Source organism: Chaetodon trifascialis, chromosome 3, assembly GCF_039877785.1.
Source record: "Chaetodon trifascialis isolate fChaTrf1 chromosome 3, fChaTrf1.hap1, whole genome shotgun sequence".
Taxonomy (NCBI): domain Eukaryota; kingdom Metazoa; phylum Chordata; class Actinopteri; order Chaetodontiformes; family Chaetodontidae; genus Chaetodon; species Chaetodon trifascialis.
Window position 1 is genome coordinate 25,377,670 of NC_092058.1, and position 22,407 is coordinate 25,400,076.

General features: G+C 44.2%; 1 protein-coding gene and 11 non-coding genes across 12 annotated transcripts; 2 read left to right on the top strand and 10 right to left on the bottom strand.

Moving 5' to 3' along the window:
- Positions 1-359: 359 nt before the first annotated feature.
- eogt (EGF domain-specific O-linked N-acetylglucosamine (GlcNAc) transferase) lies at positions 360-18,869 on the top strand. The gene is made up of 16 exons (XM_070958982.1): positions 360-441; positions 1,672-1,924; positions 2,725-2,825; positions 3,092-3,200; positions 3,436-3,530; positions 3,624-3,728; positions 7,601-7,707; positions 7,908-8,011; positions 8,974-9,066; positions 9,381-9,452; positions 10,200-10,286; positions 15,981-16,049; positions 16,380-16,441; positions 16,582-16,701; positions 17,105-17,207; positions 17,456-18,869. Exons 2-16 carry the CDS (start codon positions 1,721-1,723, stop codon positions 17,600-17,602), a joined length of 1,578 nt encoding a protein of 525 aa, XP_070815083.1. The 5' UTR covers positions 360-441; positions 1,672-1,720; the 3' UTR covers positions 17,603-18,869.
- On the bottom strand, positions 3,855-3,926 carry trnae-cuc (transfer RNA glutamic acid (anticodon CUC)). The gene has a single exon. It is a non-coding gene; the product is annotated as a tRNA-Glu (tRNA).
- Positions 4,467-4,538, bottom strand: trnae-cuc (transfer RNA glutamic acid (anticodon CUC)). The gene has a single exon. It is a non-coding gene; the product is annotated as a tRNA-Glu (tRNA).
- On the bottom strand, positions 5,528-5,599 carry trnae-cuc (transfer RNA glutamic acid (anticodon CUC)). The gene has a single exon. It is a non-coding gene; the product is annotated as a tRNA-Glu (tRNA).
- trnae-cuc (transfer RNA glutamic acid (anticodon CUC)) lies at positions 6,108-6,179 on the bottom strand. Its single transcript has one exon. It is a non-coding gene; the product is annotated as a tRNA-Glu (tRNA).
- On the top strand, positions 6,876-6,948 carry trnar-acg (transfer RNA arginine (anticodon ACG)). Its single transcript has one exon. It is a non-coding gene; the product is annotated as a tRNA-Arg (tRNA).
- Positions 10,532-10,603, bottom strand: trnae-cuc (transfer RNA glutamic acid (anticodon CUC)). Its single transcript has one exon. It is a non-coding gene; the product is annotated as a tRNA-Glu (tRNA).
- Positions 10,823-10,894, bottom strand: trnae-cuc (transfer RNA glutamic acid (anticodon CUC)). The gene has a single exon. It is a non-coding gene; the product is annotated as a tRNA-Glu (tRNA).
- trnae-cuc (transfer RNA glutamic acid (anticodon CUC)) lies at positions 11,190-11,261 on the bottom strand. Its single transcript has one exon. It is a non-coding gene; the product is annotated as a tRNA-Glu (tRNA).
- On the bottom strand, positions 12,940-13,011 carry trnae-cuc (transfer RNA glutamic acid (anticodon CUC)). Its single transcript has one exon. It is a non-coding gene; the product is annotated as a tRNA-Glu (tRNA).
- trnae-cuc (transfer RNA glutamic acid (anticodon CUC)) lies at positions 13,310-13,381 on the bottom strand. The gene has a single exon. It is a non-coding gene; the product is annotated as a tRNA-Glu (tRNA).
- On the bottom strand, positions 13,868-13,939 carry trnae-cuc (transfer RNA glutamic acid (anticodon CUC)). The gene has a single exon. It is a non-coding gene; the product is annotated as a tRNA-Glu (tRNA).
- Positions 18,870-22,407: the final 3,538 nt, after the last annotated feature.

A 22,407-nucleotide genomic window follows, 5' to 3' on the forward strand; every position in this document is an offset into this window, starting at 1 on the left:
TTCATTGCATTCACACAAAATATTATGTCGTCTTAATAATGCACTAAACCCTTTCAATAAGTCTCTATACATGTTCTGAATGATTTCATGCATTTTTATTCTTATGCAATTTTATTAAATCTGACAAACATATGTGAGACATGCTCCGTAATCTATACACGAACAGATGTTGTCATCATTGTCAAGACATTTAATCACATTCTATAAAAATGTTGGATGGTTGTAAAATTGTCTGATTATTGATGTTCTGATGTCAACATTTAGTGTAAAATTATCCTTAAAAAGATTTGGAGAACGCCTGAGTTATTTGGGAGGAGATGTGGTACACAGCGCCCCCCTGTGGCTGACGCCTCTTTTACACGCCGGTCAGGTTTCCGGTGTTATGGCGACCACCGGCAACATCGTCGCTTCAGTCCGGAGGACAGCAGGCTGTGCGTGCAGGTAAACTACTGCCTCTAACTCAAACTCACACCAGCCTTTCGTAGACGACTGTTGATGGTGAGTTTCTTGCCCGTCGCAAGTTTCAGAAATGTGAGATATTTGTTATATTTCCAGTTCTTTTGTTGTCACATCGGTAACGTTAACGTTACATCTTCAATTAACGTTAAGTGGTCTTGGCTTTGTCGGGAAGTAACGCCACACGTTAGCCAAGTATTCCCACATTTTACCGCCTGTTGGAGAAAAGAGTAAGTAACAGTTAATTACCTCCGCATATCCTCGGTCTTCACTGAGTGTCACCGGCGGTTTCAAACGTCATCGTTATCTTAAAGCTCAACTCGTTAGTTCAGTAATCGTCGCTAGCTAAAAGTTTATGAGTAACACTACAGTTCATTTGCGGGCTTTAATCAAGTTTGCTTCTTCTCTGAGGGCACACATGCGACAAGAACGGGAGTCTGTGCCGTAATTAAACAAATTAAAACTAAGGCTCGTTTAAAAGAAAACCTTTGTCCTAAGAAAACAATTAAAATAAACCTCACGATGACAATTAGCTCCTGCTAGTGCCATCATAGACACCGTAACGTGTTTTGACATATAGCTTCACTCTTGAAGTGATTCATTGGTGAAGCCGTTGTTTTAACGCAACACGGTGGTTTCAGGCTGTTTTTCACCGTTTTTAACCCCCATGAAGTAGCTCCTGGAGAATGCGTGTATTAAACGTCTTACCGTTAAAATGTCACCAGTCCTTCTCAGCTCGCTCACATGTACAGAGATGTAGGAGCCATTGTTAGGCAGCACAGTATAACGGCGGTCTCACTAATGTGCTTTGACCATTAATTTGGGGAGTGAAGAATGTCAGTGACTGTGGGCTGTGTGAGCGCATGCACTCTGAGGTTCAACAAAATTGCATGAATTATAGAAATGTGACTGGCTGTGTTGTGTGTTCACACTGGCTTGGCCACCTGGAACTGCATAGGTCACATTATTAGCAGCCAGCAGTTTACATTTGCCCATTCAGCCTCGGTTTTGATTGCTCAGACAACAGTCGGAAAAAGGGTCAGTGATACTTCCTGCAGCAGGACCTTTTCCTTATGTGGTGCTTAGATCCGCCTGTTCCCACACACTTGCTTGTGCCCACATGCTTGTACGTGGTGTTAGGCTTTCAACCAAGATTACAGAGTGCAAGTCTGAGTCTGTGTCTCTGTCTCTCCTCCCCCTCTGCTTTTTCCTCAGGTTGCTGTGAAGAGAGGCGGCTATCTCACATGTCCCTGTGATTCTGACTATGCTGCTCTTGGTAGCGCTGGCCATCATTTTTTCTTTCACTGTGGTCACCGCTGAGAGGGCCGACAACACCAACCACAAACCACCAGCACCGCTGCTCAACTACAGCAGGATCTCCCTGCCGCCAGAGCACGTCCCCTACTACCTCTACAACAACAAGAAGGTCGCCAAGCTGTGCCGTCTGGACCCACTCTGCCCTTTTAAAGTAAGATATGCACTCTGTCCACTTTCCACTGCTCAAATTTGTTTTTTGTGGAGTGTCGACGTTCGGTTGTTCCTTTAATTTTTGCTGTACTGTGAGGAAAAGCTCCTACAAAGCCCTTTGTTAATTGACTGTCAAGTGTGTTAAGGTTTAGATCATGACTAATAACAGCATGAAACAGCATGGTGGCATTATGATTTGTCAGAAAAGGCAGCACATCATTTAATGGAGATTGCTCTCCGCTGCTGTTTTGAGTTGATTTCTGCACATTGATAGATGGACGCTACTTTCCCGTAGCTTATAAGAAGACATGAAAGACTGTGCTGTCCCTTCGTCTGTGGCGTCACACTGATGCTCCATACAGGATGGTTTAGAAAAGTTCGGAAAGATGGCTATGGTGCTTCACACAGACACAACATCAGAATTATTTTTGGACCATAGCTGTTAGCACTCATGTAACTTGCTTAAAAAGCACTTTGTTCTACCCTAACTGGAGTGGGGTTTAATCTGGAGTGCAATTACGACTGAAGTAAGAGGAGAATTAGAGAAAACCATGTTATAGATACTTACAGTCTTATTGTGTAAAGTTATTTTTGTAACCTATGTTCATGTTCTCCAGTCAGTTTTGTTAGCTCATTAATTGGATCAGCAAATATTCTCGATCTAGTTTTGGTCTGACTTGGCTTTCTTAGCACATGAAAATGATTGTGTGTCCACAGTGTCTGCATTGTGTCCATAGTAAGACAGGGAACCCCCACCCTTCACCACGCACACATATATATTCACACTTGTTTTTACAACAGGAAGCACTGCAGGATCTGTCTGCCTGTTGGGGTTACGAGAAGACCTGTGAACCAGGGAAGCGCTTTAGCTATCCAGTCTGTACCGAAGCTGACTCTGCATGGTACTGTTCCTCACATCACATTCTAACACATGATGTTCTCACTTGATCCTTCTCAGAAGTAAACTGCAGGTTACACAATGTGTCAGGTGCTCTGTAATCTGAAGTATAACAAATGATAGTAATCTTTTATTCATATGTATTGAATTTACTGAAACACAGTTGAGGCTGTTTTTCATCAGCGAAAGTGTACTCATTCATAGCATGCATCATTGATGAACCATTATGGTTTTGGCTTTGCTGATCTGCCTAAATCTTTAATCTGTCAGGGCCCGTTCTCTGGAGGCTGCCCAGGAGCTTTTCTGGAAGCAGGCTGATTTTGGCTATGTCAAGGAGCGCCTCTCTGAGCTCAAAACACTCTGCAAGGCCAGCAAGCCAGTAAGTCTGCTCATTTCCTTCGTTCCCACGGGCCTCCTGAGTCAACAGGAAGAAACAACAGGTAGAAACAGACACAGTGTTAAACAAAAGAGTCCACAGACAATAGGCCTGGACTTAATTTTCAGTTCCACAGTAGTAGTATAGGGAGAGTATTGTAAAGAGACCACTCTGACAATCCCTGAAGGTCCAGAGGCTATTCATAACACCTAAATACTAAATATTTCTGTTTTTCCAGGGAGACTCATCATTAAAATGTAGTAGCCACACTCGCTTCTGTAAGGCAACCAACCTTTACCTGGACTTGCGGAAGCCGCGCAGAAGTCATGAAAGGTCAGTTTACTTGAAAGTGACATGGACATGAAAAAAAGCATTACACTGACACAGATGACAGTGTCTTGAAACTCATCCATGTTTATGCTGTAGATACAATGAGGACTTCATTCAGAAGGGTGAGATTGGCGGTTTTTGCAGACTGAACAAGCGAGCACTTGCTGCAGCAGGAGAGCACAAGAGCCCCTTACAATCTTGGTGAGGCCCTACACACACACACACGCACACACTCACTTACTGAACTTTAGCCAGTGACTTTGGCATGAGGTCTTGTGAACTGGTAAAAACAGGAGTTTATGGCTACTTAAAGAGGCCAAAAGTATGTTCCCTGACTGGGAATCGAACCCGGGCCGCGGCGGTGAGAGCGCCGAATCCTAACCACTAGACCACCAGGGAGCTGCTGATATGCTTTTGAGCACAGTTTTTCGAATCAATGACATTCATCAATAGGTTACATGTGCGTGGTTTATGCATCCTGATGAGGTTCATTTGTACATCTCTTACACTGAGACACTAATGACTCTGAATGATCTGAATGTCCACCCCCGTGTGTCCCCTGATATGTGATTAGAATTGAGAGTGCTAAGTGCTTAAACGTGTGTGCAAATAGATATATAAAATGACTTTTGAGGGCAGCCCCCCATCTAGTTTTGATATTACTTTAGTTGCAGTTGGGGAAGTAGAGTGGTCATCTGATAGTCAGAGGGTTGGTGGTTCGCTGTCCCCTGCATGTTGAAGTATCCTTGAACAAGGTACTGAACTCCAAATTGCTGTGCCATCGGTGTGTGTGCACGTGTGAAAAGGTGTCGCTATTGATGACCAGGTGGCACCGTTTGTGGTAGCCTCTGCCAGTGTGTGAATGTGAGAACACTGCCCTAAAGGACTTTGAGTTGTTGACACTGGAGAAGCACTTTGTAAATGTAGTAAATAGTTAAGTTCCCTGACCGGGAATCGAACCCGGGCCGCGGCGGTGAGAGCGCCGAATCCTAACCACTAGACCACCAGGGAGTTAGTGATGTTCTTTTGAGCACAGTTTTTGGAATCTATGACATTCATCAATAGGTTACATGTGCATGGTTTATGCATCCTGATGAGGTTCATTTGTACATCTCTTACATTGAGACACTAATGACTCTGAATGATCTGAATGTCCACCCCCGTGTGTCCTCTGATATGTGATTAGAAATGAGAGTGCTAAGTGAGACTCCATGAGGATGGCATGAGGGCCTGATGTCCTTTAGTTGGACCTGTGCTCACAGCCCAGCAGCTCGATTGGCATTCACCAGAGAATACCAGAATTGGCAGGTCTGCCACTGGCGCCCCGTTCTCTTCACAGGTGAAAGCATGTTCACACTGAGCACATGTGACAGGCGTTAAAGAGTCTGGAGATGCTGTGGTGAACGTTATACTGCCTGTAACATCATTCAGCATGACCGGTTTGGCGGTGGGTCAGTGATGGTCTGGGGAGGCATATCCTTGGAGGGTCGTACAGACCTCCATGTCATAGCCAATGGTACCCTGACTGCTGTTAGGCACCGGGATGAAATCCCCAGAGCGATTGTCAGACCTTATGCTGGTGCAGTGGGCCCTGGGTTCCTCCGGGTGCAGGACAATGCCCAGCCTCATGTGGCCAAAGTGTGTAGGCAGTTCCTGGATGACGATGGTATTGATACCATTGACTGGCCTTCATGTTTCCCTGTGTGTGAATGCGAGAATGCTGAAAGGGCTTTGAGTGATTGCTAAGACTAGAGAAGCATCATGTAGATAGACCACCAGGGAATTACCAATGTACTTTTGAGAACAGTTTTCTGTCTATGACGTGAGTCAGAAGGTAACATGAATGGTTTATGCATCCTAATGAGGTTCATTTAAACATTGGTTACACACTACTGACTCTGAATGTCCACCTCTGCGTGCAAATAGATATATAAAATGACATCATTTTAGTGTGACTAGAGCACAATGACTTCCATTTACCAAATAGCCCCAAAAGTAAGTTCCCTGACCGGGAATCGAACCCGGGCCGCGGCGGTGAGAGCGCCGAATCCTAACCACTAGACCACCAGGGAGCTACTGATGAGCACAGTTTTTGTACATGTGCTCATGTGCATGGTTTATGCATCCTGATGAGGTTCATTTGGACATCTCTTACACTGAGACACTAATGACTCTGAATGATCTGAATGTCCACCCCCGTGTGTCCCCTGATATGTAATTAGAAATGAGAGTGCTAAGTGCTTAAACATGTGTCCAAATAGATATATAAAATTATATGACTGTAGAGGGCAGTTTTGATATTATTTTATTTGCGGTTAGAGAGTTAAAGTGGTCATCCACTAATCAGAGGGTTGGTGGTTCAATGGCCCCTGCACTTTGCATGTCGAAGTGGACAAGATACTGAACTCCCAATAGCTGTGCCATCTGTGTGTGAATAGTTGTCGCTATTGATGACCAGGTGGCACCTTTTGTGGTAGCCTCTGCCACCAGCGTGTGAATGCGAGTGAATGTGAGAATACTGCCCTTTAGGGTCATTGGTAAGACTAGAGGAGCACCATGTAAATGCAGTAAAAAGCTGAGTTCCCTGACCGGGAATCGAACCCGGGCCGCGGCGGTGAGAGCGCCGAATCCTAACCACTAGACCACCAGGGAGTTATTGCTGTGAGCCAACTGACCTTTCCTACTGGAGAACCGTCTTTGATCGTCAGGCATCCGTGACAGCTGGCTGGCCCAGGCTTTTTGTCTGTGATAACACAGATTGTCACTAGATGGTGCTTTTCTCCCACACAAGTACTCATTTTTGCTGACCATGTGCCAGTAGGTATTAATGTCCTGCATGGCTTCGGGGCGGCTAATGTCTTGCCTGGAGAATTAACAGAATTGTCATGTCTTCCTTGAGTCAAACCAGCTACATCTCCATTAGTGTAGGTGAAGTCTGAAAGATTTTGCAAAGCCGTGCAGACAACTGCTACTTGTTGGTTGAATGCAATAAATAGACTGGCACCCATTGTCATCTCAAAAGATCAAACAGACATCTGGAGCGGTGACCTTGATTTGAAATGTTAGACAGACCTAATGAATTCACTTGCCACCTTACTGCTATAAATAAAATGTAAATCCTAGACCCTACCATATATATAGCATATATCTTTGATCTTTCAAATCATTCACTTAAGTTGTCCACTTACATAGTATCTCAAGTAATCATGTTAGTAAAGGTAGTGGAAAACACGCTGCTCCTACTCAAAGCAGTGCTGAGAGAGGTGGCAGGGCCTGCCAGGAATGTGACGTGAGGGTGGAGTCTGCGCTCCATGCTTGCCTTTTGTTGAAGGCATTCTGTGAAGCAGTGGGCCAGTGGCGCAATGGATAACGCGTCTGACTACGGATCAGAAGATTCTAGGTTCGACTCCTGGCTGGCTCGGTTCTTTTTTCCTCATTGGTGGAGAGTTGTGCTATGACAGCGTGACCAAATTTGCATATGTAAAATATTGTTCATAATTTGTACCACATTTTTCCGCAATAATGAGTGAAAGGAAAACATATTAAAATTCCACCAAAGAAAAATAACCAAAATACTACTGGCCAACGAGCTACTGCAGGTATATTTTCTGCCTCTAAATCTTCCTCTGATGCCCCCTCCCTGCCTCAGCCTCTGCTCAGCCTTTCTCTGCCTCTACGTCTACTGCTGCAGATGAGCTGCCACATTCTGCACCCTTTTCCAAAAAGAGTGAACCTCTCAAGATGTGACTCACAGATTCAAATGGCTGCGCTTCTCTGACGACAATTTCATGTTCATGTACTGTGACATTTGTACTAAATGCAACAAAACCAGCACATCTATGCACAAATCAAACATGTACCAGCTATCAGCCCTCACTCACCATGTTTTAAGCAAAGAACATCAGTCCTCCCTCAGTATTCCTGCTCTGCGAAGAGACAGCAAAGTCAGGTGCAGGAGAGCAGCCAGCTTTTGTTTTTGTTATTTCCATGGTGTGCCACCTGTTCCATGTTAATGCAGATTTTTACAGTTCTTGTTACGATATCACATTGATGTGCTGTGCTGTTTTTTGTAGGTACGCTGAGCTGCAGTCATACACAGAGTTGGACTCTCATCCCATAGAGAATGAACATTGTGACGTAATCATTGAAAAACCCACTGTTTTCATGAAACTGGATGCCGGTAAGTGACAAATATTTACACAACAAAACGTTCATTCTTGTTACACGTTCAGCACACATGCTTGATTCCACGCTTGCACATTCAGCTTGTTTTAGGCTAGACACTGAATGAAGGTGTTTTCATAGTCAATTCATGTTCCCAGTATTCAATAGCAAGTACTGTGGCATGATGACAAAAATAATAACTGTGTTTTCTAATAGGGGTGAACATGTACCACCACTTCTGTGACTTTGTCAACCTCTACATCTCCCAGCACATAAACAACTCCTTCAGTTCAGATATCAACATCATCATGTGGGACACGGTGGGTATCTGATGCCTCCCACTACAGCAGTGTTTCTCAACTCCGGTCCTCGGGCCCCACTGCCCTGCATGTTTTAGGTGTTTCCTGCTCCAACACACCTGATTCAAATGAGTGGCTCGTTATCAGGCCACTGCAGAGCTTGATGACGAGCTGGCAGTGGAGCCCGAGGACCGGAGTTGAGAAACACTGCACTACAGGTCCAACGAAGACGACGGGGGTGATATTTCCGAATATGTTGTTTCTATTTAAGGTTTACTATCATGTACTGTGCAGTTAGGGCAACATAGCTGCTATCACTGCTGGAAATTCCAACAATTCATGAGTGGCTAACTTGCCATAGGAGTTTCCTCCCTCATGTAGAAAGAATCACTAATCTCTTAATCTCTGACATTGCTATCCAGACTAACATGGAAACACACAGGTATACAAATATTTAAAGACAAATGAAAAAAGTGCCTGAGAACTGAGATTGAATGTGGCTTGTGCAACCAAGTTAGATAGCCAAGCAGTAGTTCGTCTGCAATGTACTACAGCCAAAGTTTTTGTTTAGCAAGTCAGTGGCACATGTGCCTGATGAAGACATCAAGGGGAAACACCAGAACGCTTTTACAGAAAGCCTTATCCGGCCCATTGTTCCCTCCACTGTGCACAGAGGGAAGGAGGATAAGGGAGAGAGAGAAAGAGAAATGGGAGGGAGAGAAAACTGTCAGGGAGAAGGAAAGCAGTGACCTTTCAGCACAAACTGCACACTGCAATCCAAACTGCGGCAGGCCGACAGATAACAGTGTAAGAGCATAAAACCAGAGCTTCAGAAAAATACAACCAGCAGAGTTTGAGAACAGATAAATGATTCAGGCGCTGCTAAAGGCTGGAGTTGATTTTAATTTCGCAGCTTTGTTTTTCATTTCAGATGTAACATTAATTGAGTTAACATTTGTTCCTTCTTTTTATGTCTGAGCTAGAGTTTTTATGGTTATGGGGATCTGTTCAGTGAAACATGGGAGGCCTTCTCAGAGCATGGCATCATCCACCTGAAGACCTATGACTCGAAAAGAGTAGGTACATTATAATGTCCCATCATTGTAGGCTCCTTCGTTGCAAAGGTTTTGAATTCATTCGTTGCTCATACATGTTAGATCTTGAGTTTTAAAAACACCACAATGAGCATAAGATAATACAGATAAGATAATACTTAATTAATTCCAATAATAAACAATAGAATGACTAAAACAAGGCAATGGTTGATTTCTATTTATATTATATGCGGCCTCATTTTTCATGTATGAATTCATGTGTGTACATATACACAAACTGATTTCTGTGCCCTGCTGTTTGCTTGCTTCATTGATTTATTCACACTTGTCCATAGGTGTGTTTCAAAGATGCCTTCTTCTCCCTCCTCCCAAGAATGAGATATGGCCTCTTTTACAACACGCCTCTCGTAAGTTACCACTCATGTATACCTGCGTGTTGTTTGTGTGTGCAGCCAGTAGCCTGATGTACTTTACATATGTGTCTCATACTTTCAGTGATTCCTTGTTTGCATCTTCTATTGCATGTTTTAATCTCACGTTTTGTGATAGGTATTTTTCGGCATATCCTGCCCATGTGCACAATATTACCCAGTTTAATCATAAAGATGCAGTTCAGGTCAAATATTTATGTGATCTATTCAAAGGCTCAGCAAGTGCTTATGTTATTTAAATGATAATTCCAAGGAGATTACTATAAATATGATACCATGTAAATATGTGTTGTCCTGTGGTTCCAGCCTTGAGGTGTGAAATATTGATAGGTCAGCCTCAAGCTGATGCTTTTGATTGCCTCTGCACCGCATGTCATGTTTATATTCATGTGCTCACATTTACAGCAGCAGTGCAGCAGTGTATGTGTGAGATTCTTAGATTTGAGAAATGCATAGGCTCAAATGATATTCATTCCGGGGAGATTAGGATATATTTTTACAATTGTTTGTTACAGATTCCCAGTGTGTTACGTATTTTTCATCACAACCTACTGCAGTGCACTAGTGGCCAGATTTCATTTGCCTTCAATTTATTTCAAATCAGAGAGTAGGTTTTCTAAAAATGCAAATACTCAAAATCTTTTTGCATGACTGTGTACAGCCTGTTACAAAATAATCATTTTAATACAATGTTTACAACTTTATGTGTTGTGTTGATGGCAGATCTCAGACTGTTACAGTGAAGGAATGTTCAGGGCGTTCTCTCAGCATGTCCTCCATCGACTGAACATCCTGCAAGACGGACCAAAGGTAGGAAGAGTGAATAATTAACAACTATTTTATTCATATTAGAATCTTGTTTATATCCATGGAGTGGACACAGTTTCATGAACACATTTATAATCCAGTACAATTTGATAGACTTTTAAGGGTAGTAACAATCTCAGTGAAGCTTACAATGAAACTCTCAGATGAAACTGTCAGAGATAATGATTTATCTCAGTGCTAACCTTTGAGCAGAGCTCAGAATCATGTAAATGTAGTAAAAAGTTAAGTTCCCTGACCGGGAATCGAACCCGGGCCGCGGCGGTGAGAGCGCCGAATCCTAACCACTAGACCACCAGGGAGTTAGTGATGTGCTTTTGAGCACAGTTTTTGCAATCTATGAGACACTAATGACTCTGAAGGATCTGTATGTCCACCCCCGTGTGTCTCCCTTGATTTGTGATTAGGCTTAGGAATGGTAAAATGCTTTAACATGTCTGCAAATAGATATATAAAAAGACATCATTTTAGTGCGACTAGAGCACAGTGACTTCCATTTACCAAATAGCCCTAAAAGCAAGTTCCCTGACCGGGAATCGAACCCGGGCCACGGCGGTGAGAGCGCCGAATCCTAACCACTAGACCACCAGGGAGCTGCTGATGTGCTTTTGAGCACGATTTTTGGAATCTATGACATGCCCAGCTAGATTTGATATTACTTTAGTTGCAGTTGGGGAAGTAGAGTGGTCATCTGCTAGTCAGAGTGTTGGTGGTTCGCTGTCCCCTGCATGTGCCATCAGTGTGTGTGTGAATAGGTATCACTGTTGATGACCAGGTGGCACCGTTTGTGGTAGCCTCTGCCAGTGTGTGAATGCGAGAACACTGGCCTAAAGGACTTTGAGTTGTTGACACTGGAGAAGCACTTTGTAAATGTAGTAAATAGTGAAGTTCCCTGACCGGGAATCGAACCCGGGCCGCGGCGGTGAGAGCGCCGAATCCTAACCACTAGACCACCAGGGAGCTGTATTGGCTTTTTGGATTGAAAATAATTCACCAGCATGTGTGTAACTATTACACAAACACACATCTCTGCTAATCATTGCCTTTTACCCTGGTTTAGTGTATTCTTTATCAGTTTAGACATTGGGACGTTAGTAACCATCATGAAGGGTAACAGCAGTGTAAGAAAATGAAAAAGTTGTAAGAAGACCCACAATTCATTCAAACCTCTCCAAGATGCCTCCCTGACCTCTGCCTTGTAAATGCTGGTCCGAGCAGCAGGCTGAACAGGAGTAAGCCCATATGGGTAATGCATGAACTGAATATTGGAGATCTAATGATGACTATGATAGTCAGTCTCTGTCTACAGTAAGATATGGCAACAGTAACATGTCAGATTTCCGTGGTTATACAGTTACCAGAGAATGATTCATAGTTAACACTGTTGATCCCTGAACCATTCACCTAGTTGTACCTTCAAGTCAGACTTTACATCAAGGAACACTTTGGTCCCAGAAAAGATCAAAACAAAATAAATGGCCAAATTGGGTTTCATGCTGTCAATACCACATTTACCAGTGGATCAGTCTTATTTGACAGAGACCATAGCCACTCGCCTAGTTTCACTCTTAGAATACTATTGTAGGTTCATCTTGCAAAGCTCCTCACTGACAATTGAAAAGAAAAGCCTGGCAGTTCTGACCTCTTAATGTCTCTGATCTTGCCTGCCTTTGTCTGAAAATGTGTCTTACAGGCACAGCTCTGTGATACTGCATCAGTACACTCTTGATGGAAAATGACTTAATACATACACATCACCGTACCTGCCATTTTCTCAGCCCTCAACAAAACACAAACCAATACGAGTAGAACAGAAAGGACGATTATGATTTCACTGTTGTGAACTAACCGCCCTCTTGGTTTACATTGTATGTCATTATGTAGATAACAGATCTACCTGGAAAGGTCTTGTAGATTAAGCGTTAACATACATACATGCTGGTCCTGACATTCTCCATCAGAATCAGAATCAGAAAAACCTTTTTTGCCAAGTGCGATTTCACACATACGTATAGAACAGATATTATTTAATGACTGTGACAGCATGTGAGACTAGCTGGTGCTATGAATACATTGACAGCTCCCTGGTGGCAGTGATAAAATTCTTAGAATTATGATGTTTTCTAAGAATTTCCCCCTGAAGTTAAGATGAGATGCTGGTAAAGGGAAAAGTTATTCACAAAGCATCTTAGCCTTTCAGAGAGGTGAAAAACTGTGAGAAGTAGGGAGGAGGACGTTTACCTTTATAATCAAGTACAATTCAGTAGAGAAGTTTACAACAGAAAATTCCAACATAGATGATGCTTCCTGTCAGGGGAAATTTTCCAGGCTGCAGTTTGCTGTTGTGTTCATGACATTCTTGAAACAGAGTGCACAGAAATCATGACAACTACTCAAGCAGTTAATCAGTAGTCTCTGTCACAGATTTGGGTTCATTCTTTTTGCAGGACACACATAAGTATTTCCACAGAAGAATGATTACTCCCAGGCCACAGCAGTGAGAGTACCATAGCCTGTGTGAGTGAAACTGACACTTTATGTGTTGTGTTGATGGCAGATCTCAGCATCAGTCTATTATAAATTCTCATGCAGTTAATCTGGAAGATTCACCTTTTGCAGAACACACATAAAGTGAGCATTCCCTGACCGGGAATCGAACCCGGGCCGCGGCGGTGAGAGCGCCGAATCCTAACCACTAGACCACCAGGGAGTTACTGGTGTGCTTTTGAGCACAGTTTTTGGAATCTATGACATTCATCAATAGGTTACATGTGCATGGTTTATGCATTCTGATGAGGTTCATTTGTACATCTCTTACATTGAGACACTAATGACTCTGAATGTCCACCCCCATGTGTCCCCTGATATGTGATAAGTGCCTAACATCTCTGCAAAGGCTTAGGAATGGTAAAATGCTTTAACATGTCTGCAAATAGATATATATTGACATGATTTTAGTGTGACTAGAGCACAGTGACTTCCATTTACCAAATAGCCCCAAAAGCATGTTCCCTGACCGGGAATCGAACCCGGGCCGCGGCGGTGAGAGCGCCGAATCCTAACCACTAGACCACCAGGGAGTTAGTGATGAGCACAGTTTTTGGAATCTATGACATTCATCAATAGGTTACATGTGCGTGGTTTATGCATCCTGATGAGGTTCATTTGGACATCTCTTACACTGAGACACTAATGACTCTGAATGATCTGGATGTCCACCCCCGTGTGTCCCCTGATATGTGATTGGAATTGAGAGTGCTAAATGCTTAAACGTGTCCAAATAGATATATAAAATGACTGTCGAGGGCAGCCCCCCCCATCTAGTTTTGATATTACTTTAGTTGCAGTTGGGGAAGTAGTGTGATTGTCCCTGCACTTTGCATGTCAAAGTGTCCTTGGACAAGACACGGAACTCCAAATTGCTCCCAACAGCTGTGCGAATAGTTGTCCCTGTTCATGACCTTTTGTGGTGGCCTCTGCCACCAGTGTGTGAATGTGAGAATGTTGCCCTTTAGGGTGGTTGGTAAGTTTAGAGGAGCACCATGTAAATGTAGTAAATAGTTAAGTTCCCTGACCGGGAATCGAACCCGGGCCGCGGCGGTGAGAGCGCCGAATCCTAACCACTAGACCACCAGGGAGCTGCGTGCTGTTTGGATAATGCATAAAGCAGACACCTATATATTAAATGGAAGCCTAAAGGCAAATGGCTTAATACGTTCACAAAAATCCTACCTGCCATTTCCTCAGCCCTCAGCAAAACACAACCGAACATGAGCAGAACAAAAAGGAACATTACGGCGTCACTGTAAACTCATTTCTCTCTCAGTTCACATTGTATGTCCACACATAGAGATCATAGATTTACCTGGACAGGTCCTGTAGATCACTTGTGAACATCTACAGAAGCAGAGTTCAGATTTCTAGTCAGTAATACAGCTAGTATGTGTAGCATGAAGGATGAAAAAGATTGAACTGTAGATGCATTTGATCATGTTTATACACATGGGATGGACACAGTTTCATGAACACCGTTGCGATCCTTCAGAATTGATCATCGGTCAATCACATTTGAATAATGAAATGAAAGCATTAGGCAATTACAATGAAATTGCTCAGTCAGGGTTAGACACACTCTGGTCTATCTGGCCCTGGGGAAGCCATTTTGATGCACAATCAATTATTCCCCCCTCAACCGCCAGTTAAGTTTTAGACCTGCGATCCCAGTCCCATCAGGAAAGGCTTTCAGACTGATTGCTTTGTATCGCCATCTGATCCACTTGGAATCTGGCACGGGCTGGAAGACAGAAGGAGTTCAAAGTGCAGACTCCAAACCACCAGGCCAACAGGATGATACATGGCTGCTCTGGAAGCAGTACTCCAATAATGCCATACCCAGCTGAATCGTGTCTGCTATATATTTTTGTCATGCCTAAAGCTGTGGCCTCCATGCTTTACCTGAATTTAAAGGTTGCTATAGTTTTCTAAGACTCTATTTTGCATGTGCAGTTTTGAGTTTGGAAACTTGTTCACTTCTTTTACTGAGCAGACTGGCCATGCATTTTTTTTTTTTTTTTTAGCAAAAATCAAGTGGTTATAGTAAATTGTTTGCTGGACAGCAGAATAAGCAGCCATGTCAGTGCACTTACCACGGCCAGACTTCACTGGTGATCTCATTACTGTGATAAACTCAGGGAAAGAGCTCCTCAGTGGCATGAGCAGCCTTCTCGTTGTTGAAAGAGTACATGCGTGAATACTGTGTGTGCACTCACACTTAAGCACTGTCACAGCCACGCACTCACCTCCTTATTCATCTCTTACATCTATAACTCAGCAGCGCACCTTACAGGTATTTTATAATCTCAGGTTTGAAGTGCTCGACTGTATCTTTATGACCAGCGAACGCCGATGACTTCTTCCTTCCCGTGGAGCAGCTCATTGCGTATTCATGGCCTTCACTGGAAATATGCTAAGAGGCTTTTCAGCGAGACATGGGGCTGCTAGCGATAGCAGGCCGGCGACTGAATGAGAGGTCTTTTTGGTCCTGACCCTCTCCCCAGCTCCTCCTTTCATCCCTAGATTAATGGCACAGCCAGAGACTCACACTGCTGCTCTCCTCTATTGTGTCCTATTCATCTGCCTCTACCTCCCCTCTCCTCCTATCTCCCGCTCGTCATAATTTGCTTCGGTCTGAGCTTTCTCAATACTTTTTCAGACACTTTTTAAGTGGAAGAGAAGAAATTAGGTCTGTGAATGCATTCATGTCCAGTGCTTAAAGTAAGGTGTTTAGCCCCAGTTTGGCAGGTTTATTATGTGCAGCAGATTGCACTAAGTTGCTCTTGCTTTGATTTCAGGATTGTGAAGTTATGATCCTCATTGTTGCAGAAGTCTAAATTCTCTTTCTGAACACAAGGTGGCAGTAGAAGACTATAGAAAAAGAAGACTCTCATTAACTAATAAGATCACAGCAGAGAGGGAAACCTTTGATGCCAGTTAAAAAAATACTTTAAGTGGCAATCACTGTAATGTGATTTTAGCTAATTTTTCCTATCATGGTCTGCGCTGTATGGAGACATTAGAAGAAGAGGCTTTTTAGTTAGTTTGAATGAGAATCATGTTTTCCCAGCCGCCTATCTTTTCTGTCCTTGGCTGATTGATTATTGGGTGCATTGCTGTTTTCAGGAGGGGCGTGTTCGTGTCACCCTGCTGGCTCGCAGCACGGAATACAGAAGGATATTAAACCAAGTGGAGGTGAGTCCAGCACCTCCCTCCCTCCTTCCTTCTCTCTGTCTCTTACTTTCTTGCACTTGCTTTCTTTTCCCTCCATCCTGTTCTGCTCCCTGTCCTCCTTTGTCTTCCTCCTTCTCACCCTTTGTCTTCTAACTCTATACAGTGCTCCCGCTCCCTCGGCTCCTCTTTTCCACCATTGATTTACTGCCCACAGCTGCTAAGTGCCTATTTAAAATCTTATTTGCTATAAACAGTACAAGTGAAAAAGGCTTGTGATTTATACGGTCACTGCCGATTTATTTGTTTGCTCTCTCCCTGATCAGAGAACACGTGCCTCTGTTGTTCTTACAGCTGGTGAATGCCCTCAAGACTGTGCCTTTACTGGAGGTCAACGTGGTGGACTACAAATACAAGTGAGTTACAGAGTGCTGGCCCCATTATTACAGGAGCTATTCAGTGCTGCTTGGTCAAGGATGTAAAGTGAAATTGTGTAATAGTGACAGCGTTCACACACTGAGGACGAATGATGTATTACTCCCTGTCTGTCTTTCAGGGATGTTCCCTTCCTTATGCAGTTGAGGATCACCCACAACTCTGACATCTTTATAGGCATGCACGGGGCGGGTCTCACACACCTCCTCTTCCTCCCTGACTGGGCTGTCATCTTTGAGCTGTGAGTGACACTTTGTGTCTGCCTGTGTGTGTGCGTGTGTGTGTGTGAGTGACAGACAGACAGAAGGAGACAGAGAGGGAAGCAGGGAGAGCGATGGGTTTGGCAGGGTGCTGTGCCTAAAGTGCCCCTCAGACACTTAGTGTATGACTGTGAAATACTGTCTAATTAACCAGGCATTCATCACACCTGGCTACCCTGGGTAGAGGAGCTGATTGGAAAGTGTGTGTGCATGTCTCAGTGAGCATGTGTGGAAGTGTTTTGTGTGCGTTTTGGTGGATGACACACAGGGAGAACCACAGTGTGTATACAGTGACAGAGAGAGAGAGAGATAGAGCCAGAAAGAGTGAAAGTGAGGCAAACCGAGAAGAGCGAGAGATAAAGTGTCTGCATCTGTCTCTCCCAGATATAATTGTCAGGATGAGAGCTGCTATCGAGATTTGGCTCGGCTGCGGGGCATTCGATACGTGACTTGGCAGAAAATGGACAAAGTGCTCCCACAGGACAAGGTAGGGGAAACTCCCGTACCAGCCATTAGCCTGTCACCTCAGCGTGAGCTTTCTCAGTTCACCTCACCTATCTCACATAGGCCCTCGCTTCCACTCGCATGCACACATTTGATAATGAGCAATTACAGGCACAGCAGAACAAATGCTCAGACTTCATTTCTCAAGTGTCATCTCATGGAAACGCCCACGTGCCTCTGCTGTTATGTTGTGTTTCCCAGTGCTTTTTACGTATGTATCACTTCTCACAGGGTCACCATCCAACCCTCGGGGACCATCCGAAGTTTACCAACTACTCCTTTGATGTGGGGGAGTTCATGCGCCTCGTGCTGGAGGCAGCTGATTACGTCACACACCATCCCAAATGGCAGGGTGGGACCCTTCGCGATGAACTCTAGAGTCTCTGTGAGTGTGGGACACAGACGTGTGGCTGCTGAAGAACTAACATGAACCTCTTCATGTCGGCAGTCATTTTTAAAGAGTTCTTTTATAAGTTACCTCGTCCACCGGTGGATATCAGGGGTCCGGTAGAGTATTTGTCACCTGTCACCATTTGTCCGCTGCTTTGGTATGTCGGGATGGGTGAAAGCACTATGGCGGACAACCAACCACCAGCTCCATTAGTATCAGATCACTTAAAGGACGAGGTGCGTGAAGTTGAAGCATCTGGAGAGCGATAAGACGCGTCCTATGTTTCTTCATTACCTCTGCTGCGTCTGCTCCATTCCACGCCGACAAAGTGAGCTAATGAGCAGCTGTTGCGGCGTCCCGTCACATGCAACATCTTGTCACATTTGATCAGAGTCACCTTGACGTGAGCCTCTTCAGAGCGGCTGACAATCACCCTGAGTTTCTGAGCTCATCTGCGGCGCTCTAATATGATGTGCCGCATTCAACATGCTGGATTCACGCATGTACTTTGGCTTTTTTTGCAGGTGGATTCATGTGGTTTTACGTTATGTTCATCCCAAACACTGAAACACACAGAAGGTAAAACACTCCTACTGCCAACAGGGATTTTCTTTTATGTCAGTATTAGCGTTTGTATGTGTGCAAGTACAGCTGTGAAACACACATTCAAGTATTTGTCAATAAGATTCAGCACTCCACTTTCATGCAACATAATGAAAATGATGTAAAATTAAAAACATCTGGCAGGCTTTTTAAATCTACCTTTTGGTGGCTGCATTTACACTTAACACACACTTTTCTTTTATGGTTTACGGCTTATTGGTTAACATTAAATATTTAAACATGTCTTGTTGATTTGATGGAATACACCATCAATACTGATGTCTGTTTTTGTTACGAATCCCTTTGCATTTTATCAAAGGAGTCGTGCTGTCGTGTGGTCAAAAGATGAGGGTGCTGCTGTTGTCTGTTAGCTTTCCTAAAGCCTTTTGAATGCTGTTAGTTTAAGACTTTATTGTAAATTTGTCTAAAATGGAATGAGCACAATTTACATGCAGTCTGATGCGATGCACAAGAGCATTTTGAACATTCAGTGGCTCATTTTCGTGTTTCTTGGCCTCTCCGTGAGCTTGATGTTTTATTTATCGGTGAAATCATTTTGAACTCGGCCGGGCCTTTTTGGTCAGGGCTTTGCTCGACTTGTTGGCGTTTCATATTCAAAAGCTGTGTAATATTTTGAAATAAATAACTCTAAAAAAATGCTGAAGCATGTCTTTCTGTCTGCGCTGGCCATATTAGACATCAGAGGTTTAATTCATCTTAATTTAATCAATCATCTTTTGAAGTCTGACCTTGGAGCGGAGAAAACTGAAGGCAGTTCTTGCTGAAACCAGACAGCTCTTTGCTGTGGCTTTCATAATTTTAGTGCGTTCAGGTCTAAGGAGGGAAAGGGCTCTTCGCAAAAGGGCACTAGTTCAGTTTTTACTGTCACCGTAATAAATCTGGATGACCTCAAAAACTACCTCAGGTAACAGTGACGCGTCACAGCCACGCGGGGGCAGTATAACACCACACAAGAGACCCGATCGTAATCCTGCGCTTCGTGATCGTTCCTGACAGACTTGTTTAAAACGGTGAAGACAGCAACAACAATTTATTCACAAATATATCCAATGTGTCATTTGAAGATAATATTTGTTTTACATGCATTTGCTCCGATATCACACGTTTGATGTCAGCAGTTGTACCCCTGGCCGCTCTTTGCGGATGTTGTGTCTGAACTTTCTGAGTATTGACAGACACCGGGTCTGTCTGGGGTGGACACTATTTATGGCCCTGCTCGGGTTACTGCCGGTGACCTCGTAAAGAAATGAAGAATCTCCATGCAGGGTGGGGCATCAAAAGCAGAGGAACCAAGCTGTCTGTTCTCATTAACCTTCATGGCGGCCCCAAATCGATGACCAAGTCCTGTTTTTTTTAGCGAAAAGCCTGCGTGCTGGATGTATCCAAAATGGAGCATCTGAGCGGAAGAGAAGACGCCGGGACGTGAGAAACGCACAGAGCCAGCCTTTCGATTTAAAGAGGGAGTCATGAGGAAAAACAGAACAAAGTCTCAGGCAGAAACCCCTCTCCTCTCTCTGTGTGTGTGGTGGTCGTGCGCACGGTATAACCTCACACTTGCCTCATTGGCCGCCAGGGCGCAGCATATGCGCACTTGTGTAATTAGTAGCGTTGCAGGCTTACTTTCTCTCACCTATCATTACTGAACAGGCTCCACATTTTACTGCCTCCGGCCGCTGGAACTTTACCACCCACGGTTTCGCAGCAGCCGTGCTTGGGTGGCCTTATTTTGACGCGCCTGAAGTGTGTTTTCCTGCAGAAATGTTAAATGACTTATCTCTGTCGCCCGGCCTTGCGGAGTGCAGAAATAAGCTTTCAGAGGCATCGGGACAGGGGAGCTGATTGCAAGCAAAGGCTGAGGTTTAATCACCGGGGCGGAGGCTGTGAGTGAAGTCATTAGATCACGTCTGAGCCGCGATTCACACTTCAGAGTTTGGAGATGCCCCACCGGCCGCTCTGTTTGACTGCCAGTGTCTTGTTTTAGTTAGTCTGACATTTGCACAGGAGCAGCCATATCAGCAGATGTATTCTGAACTCTGCTCCGTTGTTTACACGACTGTGCGTCCCATGCAGAGCAGCTGATATTGGCTTTATTTCTTTAATTATTGTCTAAAGCTAATCGCGCTGCTATTTGTCTTTGTGTTTTACAAAGCGATCTTTAGCTTCATCTAATTTATCTCAAAAGGCAAACATTTCTGGCCACAGAACTCAGACAAATCAATCCCAATCTGCTCATTTTACTACACCAGGAAAACTGTGTCTTTCGGAGGGATTGATGCAGGAATATCGATTTAGGAGGAAGAAATATTCCTCAAGTTATGAGCAGATATTTCCTTAATGTTTTCTCTCTCTCCTGGGCTGATTATTGGGGGGAAAATCCCAGAGGAGATCTTATAACCGCGCTCCTCTGATACCTGACACGCCAAGAGGGCTTCAGCTTATATACTCTTTCCTTTTCCACAACTATGTATAAGGATGAATCTGAAATGTTGGACTTGCCAGGCCTGCTTCAGACTGAAAGGGATGCGCACAGTGAAACAAGTTAAGAAAGCTGTTGGCCCTGTAACAACAACTGGAGATGTAATGGGAAAAGGAAGTAAATTAAATTTCACACCGTTCAACCTCACACTCTGAAGTCCGCGTTACGTCACACGATGTCTTTGCTCTGATACTATCTGCCCCTCTGAGGAGGGATAGATGAGATAAGTGCTATGGGCTGTTGCATCCATTAGCTGCCTCTCTTTAAGATAAAAGGCCTCCTATCCCCATCGCGACACACAGGTTCAGTACTGTAGACACATCCACTCGCTGCTGCAGACAGGATATATTATGTTTGATCAACTTTCTGGTGTTCGCTTACACTTTACGCAGTTAAACTACTTTTTGTCTATTTTGTCTGCAACCTGTATTAGCGACTTGACAGTAAAGTAAGTAAACGCTAAGCAAAGCGCAGTGACAGGACGGTGAGGAGCCGTCCAACCCCGTGGATTCATATGCAGCGCGTACGGCTCTGTCCATGGTGCTGAAAGCTGGGAGTTCAACTTCATTTTTTTTTTTTTTATCTGAATCCTGCAATTTAATTGTTGCAGGTACCTCAGTTCTGGCAAACCCACATAAATGACTGATCTGTTTTCGGCTCAAAGTCAGACAGATCGATTTGTAATAGATTGGAGCCTAAATGAATCGGTGGAGATCAACATGCAGCGCTTTCTCACTCATGCACAGGTGACAAAACGCTCACAAGGGGTTGAGGACAGCGCAGATAAGGAGGCTGCAAAGATAAATGCCTGTGCTCCATGTCGTAGGCCTGAAACTCATTACGTTTCATTCTGCATGACTCTTCCCCCCCAACGGATAAGTTAAAAGGCGCGTATCTTTAAACTACTCCCAACTAAAACGCCTCCAGTGACACAGGTCTCACCGCGCGGCCCAGCGAGGCTGGCAGCAAGAAAACAAGGAAGACATCGGAATGTATCGGATACTCCTCAACTTGGGTCGTTAGCATCGACATCGACCTCCTCCAAGTCTGAACGACTGCAAATACAGCGCAAGGCAATCAATCGCCATCAACACACTACAATATTCTAGGGATGGGATAATTGATAGGCTGTCTCCTGGTGCGTAACGGAGAGGCGGCGGTGATTAAATTCTGTTTAACATCGCGCTGTGGGGGTGGGCGAGCGCACAACCAAGTATTGATATCCAGACACCATCTGTAACATGATCGAAGTGTGGGGGCGAGGTGGACTATTATGTGATGAGGAGGGCTCATCGACTCGTGCACCTGTCAGTCAGGGACCGTGACTGTCATCAGACCCCCTCCTCACTTCAGCACACACGCACGTTCAAGCTATACACAAGTGGTGGGCACTGAGGGGTAAGATATGACCTCCAGCTTGTGATCGTCATTGAGCAAAGTCCTTCCGAATTTGACCAAAAATCCTCCCAGAGACCTTGTACTCATATGTCTTACTCTGGGGAGAGTATATCGCGTGGAAGCTTTACGGCAACCTTAGGATGTGCATGCAGGTGTGCGCCCAAAATCGCTTGATTCCCGTTATTCATCTGTCCCTGTTGCAACTTGTGACATGTAAATGCAATTTCGCTTAATTAAACCATAAAAAGTAGAAATGTCAAGTATTTCACAATGACGCAAAACGACACCGAATTA